General features: G+C 38.0%; 3 protein-coding genes across 3 annotated transcripts; 2 read left to right on the forward strand and 1 right to left on the reverse strand.

Annotated features, from left to right (window-relative positions):
* Positions 1 to 3,921: 3,921 nt before the first annotated feature.
* On the reverse strand, positions 3,922 to 5,763 carry LOC131632977 (small ribosomal subunit protein uS17-like). Its single transcript, XM_058903686.1, has 6 exons — positions 5,620 to 5,763; positions 5,461 to 5,501; positions 5,260 to 5,360; positions 4,524 to 4,668; positions 4,348 to 4,437; positions 3,922 to 4,229 (listed from the first exon to the last, which is right to left on the reverse strand). Exons 1-6 carry the CDS (start codon positions 5,629 to 5,631, stop codon positions 4,139 to 4,141), a joined length of 480 nt encoding a protein of 159 aa, XP_058759669.1. The 5' UTR covers positions 5,632 to 5,763; the 3' UTR covers positions 3,922 to 4,138.
* A 2,736-nt stretch (positions 5,764 to 8,499) lies between these two features.
* Positions 8,500 to 9,243, forward strand: LOC131602338 (uncharacterized). The gene has a single exon (XM_058874452.1). The coding sequence runs from the start codon at positions 8,500 to 8,502 to the stop codon at positions 9,241 to 9,243; it is 744 nt and encodes a 247-aa protein (XP_058730435.1).
* A 554-nt stretch (positions 9,244 to 9,797) lies between these two features.
* LOC131602421 (uncharacterized) lies at positions 9,798 to 11,659 on the forward strand. Its single transcript, XM_058874563.1, has 2 exons — positions 9,798 to 10,017; positions 11,241 to 11,659. The coding sequence occupies exons 1-2, from the start codon at positions 9,798 to 9,800 to the stop codon at positions 11,657 to 11,659; spliced, it is 639 nt and encodes a 212-aa protein (XP_058730546.1).

An 11,659-nucleotide genomic window follows, 5' to 3' on the forward strand; every position in this document is an offset into this window, starting at 1 on the left:
TGTAAAATTTTCATTAATACTAAAATCGTCGCTTAAATTGTCCCTAATTCAATCGTTAAATAATAAATTATTGTTAAAATCGTCGTTAATTCTGTCGCTAAGTTGTAAAAATTGATGTTAAGTTGTACGAAGAACCAAAAGTGTGGATGAAAATTTAAAAAAAAAAATTTCTTTTTAAAAGAAAATATTTTGAGATATAAAAATCAAATTTTAAAATATTTAAAAGTAGTATCACAAATATATTTAATCAATTAAAATGAGAGTAAAGTAGTTGAAACAATGATAAAGTTAGGGGTGTTCGCGGTGCGGTTTGGGCGGTTTTGACAAAAAAAATCATCCGAACCGCAAGAGAAAAAATCGTACGGTTTGATTTGGTTCGGTTGGCTTTTAAAAAAATCCGAACCAAACTAATGCGGTTTGGTTCGGTTCGGGTTTTTACAAATATTTTATTGAACCATACATATACATATAGATGACAAGATAACTTTGTATTTAGACATTCATACACTATCAAATAACAACAAAACTCATCATATTTTGACAACAATTTTCTATTTAATACGTAAAAATTAAATTAAATAAAAGTGAAATTAATAAACATAAAATAATAGTATAAAACAATATAAAAATTATTAGAATGAAACACAAAAATAGAAGAGATGAGAGATTAGTGAAGGTGAAAAAGAAAAAAACAAAGGAATTGAGAGATTATAGAAGAAGATATGCGATAAAAACGATACTAAAGTAGGGAACATTTGCATAAAAATGAGAAGGTGAAAAAGAAAGAATATAAGAGAGTAGAGATTATAGAAAAAAAAGGAAGATGTATGTGGCAAAGAAGACGCGATAATGCTATTAGAGATTTGAGAAGATCAGGACTAAAATCATATGTGTAAGGATGAGAAAATTGTTCGTAATCATAAGACTAAAGTGTAATAGATTTAAGTTTGGGTTGGATGTGAGTTAAGTAAAAGTTAGGTTGTAACATAATGCGGTTTGATTCGGTTTGATTCGGTTTGGTTCGGTTTACAAAATACAAACCGCTAACCGAACCGAACCGTGCGGTTTTGTTAAAAGATGACCCAAACTAATCCGAACCAAATGCGGTTTTTTGCGGTTTCGGTTTGGTTTGGTTTGGTTTGCGGTTTTCTATTGAGTTGGTTTGGTTTTGATCACCCCTAGATAAAGTCAATATTTCTAATTTCCTAGGAACCTATGGTTTTGTGGAAGGACGTGGATCCAATTCCAATAGAAAATAGCTACATCAATGCTAGGTGTGTAATTTACTGAAAACAGAAAAGAAAATACCCAATCATATTTTTCTTAGGAGCAAAACTAGGCTAGGTAGACATAGTTGACGATTTCATTATCGATCCTGTCTGGTCCCAAACATGTTAACACCACTATAAACCGACATAGTGGTTTCATGTCAAGAAGTTTGTGACACTTGAACTACATAAGTTGTTCAATTACAGCAAGGTCAATAATGTCACTCTCTCAAGTCTCAACCATTGGAAATCAACTTCAAGTCTTCAACTTTCCCTAGTCTAAGTTAATAATAATGCGTGTTACGTATGCATTTGAATAACATCTAAGTGGAGAAAAATAGCATATCGATAATACACATATAAGCCGTCAATGTTATATGCTTTTCATAGCAAAGCATATAAGACCAACAATAATATTATAGTGTTGGAGAAAGAAAACCAACATGAGAAATAAACTTAGTGTTGCAGAAATAAAAACTGATGTGATTTATAGAGAATTGAGATTAAAATGATTAAAGATGTCAATGGGAGCGGATGCAGAAATTTTTTCAACAATAATCAAAAATTTTAATTAAATTTCTTTAAAAATCATATTTTTTTTATTGTTTATTCAAATAATAAATTTTCGTGTTGGTAGTAAGAAGTGACGTCGGATTAGATGTGACATGCTTCAAAATTTAAAGATAGGTATTATATGAGATGGCGTATAATTTTGCAGAGCCATCTCATATGGCGCCTAATTGTTGTTTATTATTTTTTAATATTTTTAAATAATAATAAAAAATTAATTAACAAAAAACTATTATTATTAATTAAATATAACCATTATATTTGGAGAATAAAAATTACATATAATTTAATTGTCTGGGGGTTGCAAACGGTCATCGATTCCGCACCGCAATTCTATCCTAAGTCGTTGTCCCCTAACTATATGAGGTTCTTGTTGTGTTGTGTTTAATCGGGATTTGATAGATGATAAACAAGCATACTCATCTCTTTTGAAAATCATGTTAGAAAAAATGAAATGAAGAAAAAATTAGAAAAAAAACGAGAAGTGTCAAGAATAGTGGAAGAATGAAGGTGTTATTTATAAGAAATAAATTTACACTCATGTAAGCATGCACCATCTCATACGGTGCATTGGCTATGCATGCATCATTTTATATGGCGCCTAAGTTGTTTTATGAGATGACGTCACCTCTTACAGCCAAAACAAAACCTTATTATTTGAGTAAATGATGAGAAAACATAGTTACTGAGAAAATTTAATTGAAAAACTTGATTATTAATAAAAAATCACGGATGCATTCCATCCTTGCCACATATTATGTCTTCCATCCCCGTAGATCCTCGTAAAAATCCAAAAATAATATAAAAATGGTAAATATATTATTTTTAATTAAATTAATAATAATAAAATTTAAAAATAAATAGAAAATATAGAAAAAAAATTTTCTATAATAAATCTTTTTGATTTGACAATATATATTTCAATTTTTTGACCACCATTAAAACAATAAATCTCTTTTACTAACTTCTAATCATTTTATAAAAGAAATAATATGAAAAGATAAAAACAACACATAAATCTCTGTCATCAAATAAGAATTCATTAATTAATCATGTCACAAAACTAACTTAAAAATATTAAGATAACTTGAAACTAACTTAAATATATTAAGATAACTTGACAACTAACTTAAATATATTAAGATAACTTGACATGATACATGATGGTAATTGATTGACAATGTACAACTATTTTACATTGTCAGTGCATTTTTTTCTTCTCACAATTTATATTACTTATTATTAAAGATTTTATGATACTCGGCAGAAATGAGACATTAGACATTTTTCTGGTGATATGTTTCTCTTCCTTGTACCCACCCAAAAAAACTTTCAAGACATTATTTCTCATCCCCACAAGAGGAAATTCCCCATCTTTCAGAACCCAAACAAGACAACCGCCTCAGAAGAGGAAATTCCCCAACTTTCAGAACCCAAACAAGACAACCACCACAAAATTCCATATTAGTGGTTGCAAATCGACACCCCTAAGAATGATAGGTCATATGACATAATAAAAACTGATTTGCGCCATCTCATTCTTGCTTAATTTGAAATGCTTCAAAAAATTATCATTCTCCACACTGTATTGTCTAATAAACTTTTCTACCATGAAAATATATTCAGTGATTGTGCAGCATGTATGAATACTAATTTCCTTTACGTATATCACTGTTTACTTCATCAATCTATTACATGAATGGATATGTGAACAAATATGAAAACTACATATTGCCAAAATTATTTATAAAGTTGAAAGGCATAAACAAAGAGGAAGCATGGTACAAAGTTATTTAGATTTAACTCCTCTAAACTGAAATTTATATTGTTGGTTAGAATATGATAATAAATTGAAAATCAATGATTAATATTCCATACGCATTCATAGTGCATCAAGACTGTCTCAAACTCAAACTAAACATTGGTTACTTACTATGAAGCACGCCACCTCAAAAACAACCAACACCGATACGGCGACACTAATAATAATTTGAAAAAAATGAGTAAATTAAAGATAATCACAAGTGTCGGTGTACGTGTCAATGTCTGACACAGACACAAACACAGACGCGCCATTTGCCACTTTTCTAAAGTGTCGGCGTTACATAGATTACTTGTGTCTTTTATAACCTTTAGAAGAAGTGAAACAATTCTTGTTTGAAGTCAAAATTCAATATAAATGCTACTAATATTTCATAACCATAATCAAAATCCTTCAACTTTAACTTCAATAACAAAACAAAATTGAACAGGTTTTAATACTAGTCACCATACAGAAACCAGAATTCCTTCAACACATCTCAAATTCCACCAAATGCCTTCTTAGCACCACTTGATGATCCAGCTGGGATCACTTTCAAGACGTTGAACCTCACTGTCTTGGAGAGTGGCCTAATGAAATGGTACAAATAAAGCAAATCAGACAAACATCTATATCTATGTCAATATATAAACAAGATACTCTTATTAATTTAATATACACAAAAAGGATACTCCAATTGAGTCTCACCTGCATTGGCCAATAATAACATGATCTCCTTCTTTAACACGGAAGCAGGGTGATACATGAGCAGGGATATTAGAATGTCTCTTCTCATATCTATAAAGGCAAATGAAAGAGTTATAAATTACGTTTCTCCATGCGTGCAAATAAAGACAGGACACAATGGAATGAAAGGAAAATACCTTTGATACTTCTTAATAAAGTGAAGATAATTCCTCCTAACAATAATAGTCCTATTCATCTTAGCACTGTGGCAAGTTCCAGCTATAATACGACCTCGGATGGAAACATTGCCAGTGAAAGGGCACTTCTTGTCAATATAGGTTCCTGTTTTGCAAGGAAAAAAATTGGCTTTCAATTAGAAGCAAAAACAACCACACAAATACATTCAGAAAGAAACAACCAAGTCGTCTCATAAGGAATGATAAAAGTTTATCAAGAAGATCATGTCATGAGCAATGGCGAAATGTGTTTTGCCTAGGGTTATTTAGAACTATTGTCCCCTCTAATCAAAATATGACAGTTCAAAAAGTAAATGGACTTGAGCTTATTATTTTGTTCGCTAAAATTTGAAATTATTTAACACAACACAACACCGGTGCATATACATTTCTCCATACGTAAACAAAACAACCAAAGAAACTAAAATTAGCCGAAATATTCAACCATCCGGTTCACATTGTATTTATAGGATGATAAATCTTCCATTGCAGGCTCAGCCTTCTGAAAGACTAAATCATTACACACAAATCTAACATTAAGATGCTTCCCCGGAAAGAAAACCATCAAATCAACACTGAAAACACATAGAATAGATAATAATAGGGTTTCAAAATTGATCATTTATAAATAACAATAATTAGCAAAACCCAGATCCAGTAAAATAACAAAATTAATTTACAATGCAAAGAGAGGAACCTTCAGTGGCTTCCTTGGGAGTCTTAAATCCAAGACCAACAGATTTCCAAAACCGATTTCCGCCTTTACCAGGCCTCTTTCCTTTCCCAGATTTCTTCGAGCTATAAAATTAACACAAATAACAAACAAATATACATCAATAACAGAATAACAGGAGACAAAACGATGAATCATTTTGGGAATACTGAAATTTATATATACCATAGAAACACTTTAGGTTGCTTCAGATAAGCCTTCTCAGTCTGTTGTAACACAAATTCAAAACAAACAAAAATCAATGGAAAATGTATGAACAATGGGAAGAAAGGGAAAACGAATTGAAATGAGATTAGGGTGGAAAAGGAAGATGAAGTTAGTTACTTGTTCAGCCATGGTAGGGTTTGGGGATTTCGCAGAGGTGAAGAGAGTTTGTTTAGCCGCACTAGTCGAAAACCCTCTTACTCGAGTTTGATGAGAATTGAGAAACCCTAAATCACTGCGTTTCAATTTTTAACGTGGCAAATAGAAAAACAAATTACTTCATTTTTTGTTTAATTTAATTTATATTCACGGTTCTTTTGAAATGTAAAATTTAAAATTTTACAATTTTAATAATTTTTTTTTAATTTATTCAAATGGTTAATAAAAATGTTTTGATCTCGGCCGAACATGCCCAAACACCCGTCAAGCCCAATCTACAGAGTCTGGGCCGAGCAAACCTAATCCACATCTTGGACGGGCAGGCCCATATATGTTCTTGGCCCAATTCGCGTCCTCCCCCTTGCGATTGTTATGGGTCCAACCCATGTGCTACACGGAGAGCATGAGGTCAAACTCGTTTGTGAAGGATTCAGACAACTCCCTCCGAACCCTACGTTATGCTCATCCAGAATGTGAGTCACTCACTGACTCAGCATTACCACGTAGAATTCTGGCAGTTTCCTATGACGTGGGCCTCCAATGGATCCGACCCAATTAATAAATCTTGACCTAGTGTTGGGGCTATAAATATCATCTCTCACTAGAGGGTCAGGTATTTATTATTCATTCTATCACATCTATTATGTACTTGTTCTCCTCTTACTTTAGCATCAGAGTACCTTACAGGTAGACGATCCATTCTATTATAAAATTTTCCGCCAAATCCTATAATAAATAATAAATTAAAAAATAATTAAAAAAAGTAAAAATTTATATAAATAAATAATAATTAAATTAAATAAATATAAAATAAATAAATAAATATTAGGATTTAATGGAAATACACCGACGATGTAAAGCAGTTTTACACGGCTAGTGAAATCATAAACGTTAATTTTTGTAGAAGTGTGACTATTTTTTTTAAATCACATATAAAATATTTCTTTTTAAAGATTGTGAATATTTTACACTGACAGTGCACAACCTTTAAGCTCTAAATATTACAATCGTACTAAATCATTATCCTAAAACTTCTTCTTATATAAAATAAATTAAAACTGCCAAAATCTATAATATATAATAAATTAAATAAATAATAATTTTATGTAAGTTTTTCATTAGATACTTCTCTCACCACCATTTATTAATGTTAATGAAAATACTTTTGACCCTTAAAATAAAATTCATTTAGTTTTTTTTCCAATAACTATATTATTTATTAATAAACAAAATATAATTATTTGTCATAGAGTTAACTTATTTTTAATTTTATTATTTAATTAATAAATTTTACTTATTTAATCTTTTATTCTTCTATGATATGTTTCTATTTCTTACTTAAGTTTTCTTCTCATTTTTTTTTTATGGTTTGTCTACTATATCTTTAATTTTGAATTATAGTTTTTTTTTCAAAATAAATTTATTTGCAAAATTATTTATATATATTAATATTAGTATATAAATTTTTGTGCATATTTGTACACTTTGCAAATTTTATTATATTTTAATTATACATTTTTTTAATTATATTTTCAAAAAAATATATAAATTATAATTGTCAATATTTTTATAAAAAAACACAATCAATATGAAATGCTTAAATAATTTTTTAAGTATGTGTTTATTAATATAAATTCTATAAAATTTATTCCTGTATCGTAGGGTAAACAACTAATTAAACTATATAGACATAAGTTCGAATTTGCGACAGTTCATTGTTCATTTTTAAGAAACAGAAATGTTAACCACAATAAATTACTTGATAACTAAAATTATTAATAAAAAATAATAAATAAAAAAAAGGGTAATGCTAACGAGTGCCCCAGGGGCACTGATTAAGAGTTTAAAATGGTATATTTTGCTTATTAAATACTTTTATTAAATGTGGTGAAAATTAAAATAATTGATTATTGTAAGAAATAAAATAATCAGCGTTAAACGACTGATCCAAGAAACCGCTGCTGGCAACCAGTCTCGTCCTCATCGTGACGGGCAGCCCCAACCAAAGAACGGACAAGCAGTTCCCGTCGGACAATCCAAACACAATGACGGAAGACCACCTTCAAGAGACGGTCAGACGGCCACTCCGTCGACCCCAAGCTCCAAACAGTTCGAGGACCTGGAAGCCGATGCAGATTCCACCCGAGTAGAAATCCCGATTCCATAAAACGTTGATCCGGTCACAGCCGAACTGCTTAGCACAGTCAACCGGACCAACACCCTGTTGTTCGAACAGAACAAAAGGATTATAGCTACATTGGAACAGAAACACCGCTCCAGGTCGCCTCCGAGGAGGCGTCACCGCCACCGCTCCTCCTCCAGCTCTCGCTCCCCTCACAGGAGGAGACGTCGCAACCGGTCCCACAGCCCGTCCCCTACACGGGGCAGCCTGTCTCTTGAGTACAGGCGTGACCTATCCGATTCTGAAAGTCCCCGAGGACGTAAGCGGAATCGTGGCGCAGCTTCATAGAAGACCTCTGCTTCAAAGCACAAAGATCTATCGCCGAGGAAGAAGCCCACCTCCCCTCACAAAGGGCACGGGGAAACTCTCAAGAAAACTGGAAAACCTTCCAAGCCGAGACACTCCCCGAAACGTCCTCGTCACCACCGTTACACTCCTTCGCCTCTTGAGAGTGACGAGGAGAGACAGAACCCCTTCTCTAAGGAAATTGTAAGGGCAAGGATCCCCAAGGGAATGGAAAAACCTCCGGTGATGGACCTTTACGACGGGACCACCGATCCCAAAGACCACATCCTCAGCGTTGAGACCATGCTCGACTACCACTCTGTCAGCGGCGCCATCAAATGTCGCATCTTCCCCACGACACTGGGGGAGGAGCGATGACTTGGTACAAGAATCTGCCAAGGAACTCGGTTCGCTCCTGGGCCGAATTCAAAGACAAGTTCTCCCACCACTTCACCGGATCTCGTCGGCACCCGAAGACAGAGGCCTCTCTGGAAGCTATAGTACAGGGACCAACCGAGCCACTCCGAGCTTTTTTGGACCGGTTCAACCGCAAAGCAGTTCAGGTGCCCACAACCGAAGAAATGAAGCTGTATCTGCTCGATAAAGAACTCCGACCTGGCAGCGACTTCCACAAAGCTGTCGGCATCGAGAAGCCGCGAACTTTGGAAGAACTCCTCATCAAAGCTCAAGCGTACATCACCTACGAGGAAAGGGCCAATCCTCCTCGAATTGAGAAGAGCTCCAGACGCGACGACACTCCTCCTCGGCGTGGAGGAGAAAAAAGAAGGGAGGAGAGGTCCCGCGACGGCAAAGAAAATCGAGGCCCGTTTGGGCGTTTCACGGAATATACCCCTCTCACAGCTCCCCGCGAGAGCATTTGGACAGAATGCAAAAGCATCGAATTCAAAGACGGCGGAGTTTGTGTTCCGAAACCAGGGGCCCCGCGGCCGGGAGCAGACAAATCCAAATGGTGCAAGTACCATAAATCTTATGGGCATCTGACCGAAGATTGTGTCCACCTAAAAGACGCAATCGAAACACTCATCAAGGAGGGACGCCTCTCGAAATACACCAAAAGAGGTTATGCTCCTCGGAAAGATAATGCACTTTCGGGGTAAGAGCCGGGAAGTTCCTCGGCTTCTACCTGACCGAATGGGGCATCGAGGCCAACCCAGACAAGTGTCGAGCATTCTCCAGCCTCCCCACGCCGAACAACAAAAAATCAATCCAAATCCTGAACGGCAATCTCACCGCATTGTCCTGCTTCGTCGTGAAATCCGCCCAGCACGCCCTCCCGTTTTTCAAACTTCTACGCAAAGAGGCAACTTTTGAGTGGACCGACGAATGCGAGAACGCCTTATCCCACCTCAAACAAGTACTCTCGCAGCCGCCTTTCCTAAGCCGACCAGACGTCGGAGAAACGCTCTACCTTTATCTGGCCTTGTCTGCCGAGGCCATAAGCGCGGCGCTCATACGAGAAACGAACGAAGGACAGAAACCCGTGTACTTCACAAGCAAAGCCCTCCAAGGACCCAAAGTGAGGTACCAGCAAATAGAGAAAGTATCCCTCTCGCTCGTCATCGCGGCGAGACGACTACGATACTATTTCCTCGCGCACACCATTGTCGTGAGAACCGACTAGCTCATCAAGCAACTACTAGGCCGCCCAGATATGGCCGGTAGAATGCTAAAATGGTCCCTCGAGTTGTCCGAGTTCGACATCCAATACGAAAGCAGAAAGGCCCTTAAAGCACAGGTCCTGGCCGACTTCGTCGCCGAGATGACAATCCCCGGGCCTCTAACACCTGCCAACGACGAATGGACGATCTTCGTCGACGGAGCGTCCAGCTCGTCAGGAAGCGGGGCAGACATCATCCTCGAAAACAACGAAGGCATCCTAATAGAAGTTTCGCTCATCCTGTCGTTCCAAACATCTAATACCAGGCCGAATACGAAGCCCTCTTACCGAGAATCCGTCTAGCCGAAGACCTAGGAGCACGGGTAATCACCATTTACACCGACTCCCAGCTCGTCGCTTCCCAAGTAAATGGTGACTATCAAGCCAAAAATGAACTCCTAATCGAATACTTGGCCATGGTCAAGGAGAAAATCAAAAACTTTGCTCAAGCCAAGTTCGAACATGTCCCTCGCGGGCACAACGCGCGGGCAGACATCCTTTCCAAGTTGGCAAGCACCAGGAAGAAGGGGAGTAACCGATCCGTAATTCAAGAAACGCTCCCCCGGCCAAGCGTACAAGCGGCCACCCACCCACCGACAGTCAACGCCATCGGAGAAGCCCATTGCTGGATGACCCCTGTGTACAACTTCCTGACGAAAAACGAACTCCCAGCCGACCAAAAAGAGGCCGCGATAGTCAAACGAAGGTTTTGCTCTTACGTAGTGATCGAAGACAAACTATACCGAAGGGGATTCTCCATCCCCTTACTTAAATGCTTCGACTCCACACAAGCCCTCGAGGTCCTGCAAGAGATTCATGAGGGCATAAACGCACAGCACCTTGGGGGACGCTCGCTAGCCCAAAAAGCTCTCCGAGCGGGATACTATTGGCCGACGATGCAATAAGACGCCAAGGACCACGTCCAAAAATGCGATAAATGCCAACGCCACGCCGACAGGCACCTGGCGCCCCCGAACGAGCTGAAAACGGTATCGTCACCCTGGCCCTTCGCCTGGTGGGGAATGGACATCCTGGGACCGTTTTTCGTTGGCTCGTATCAAAACAAGTATCTAATAGTCGCCGTAGACTACTTCACGAAATGGATCGCGGCCGAAGCCCTCGCCAAAATCACCTCCCTCAACATACTACGATTCTACAAGCGGAACGTGCTCGCACGGTTCGGAATACCCCAAGCTCTCGTCACCGACAACGGAACACAGTTCACGGACAGAAAATTCTAAGACTTCATCGCCTAACTCGGCACGAAACAACATTTCACTTCTGTCGAACACCCCCAGACCAACGGGCAAGCCGAAGTCGCCAATAGGGTCATCCTCCGAGGGCTCAAGCGACGTCTAGGAGAAGCGAAAAGGGTTAGGGTCGAAGAACTCCACAGCGTTTTATGGGCATACCGAACCACTCCCCACTCGACCACAGGAGAAACTCCGTTCAGATTAACTTACGGGACCGAAGCCGTAATCCCAGTAGAAATCCGCGAACCATCCCGTCGCACCGAGCTCCCTCTCGAAGAAGAACTAAACGACGAGGCTATGAGGGAAGAACTCGACATGGTCGAGGAGATACGCCTCGGAGCGTCACTCCGAGAAACCAAAATCAAACAACAAATCACTTTGCGCCACGACGCGAAGGTCATCAAACGCGAGTTCGAGGTCGGCTCCCTCGTCCACCTCAGAAACAAGAAAGACTCGCGCGACGGCAAACTCGCACCCAATTGGGAAGGCCCCTACCGTGTCTACGAGAAAACCGAGCACGGAGCCTACTACCTCGAAAACCTACTCGGGGAAAAACTTGCTCGACCATGGAACGCCGAAAAACTCCATCAATACTACAGCTAA

This window comes from Vicia villosa, linkage group LG1 (assembly GCF_029867415.1).
Source record: "Vicia villosa cultivar HV-30 ecotype Madison, WI linkage group LG1, Vvil1.0, whole genome shotgun sequence".
NCBI classification, from domain to species: Eukaryota; Viridiplantae; Streptophyta; class Magnoliopsida; order Fabales; family Fabaceae; genus Vicia; species Vicia villosa.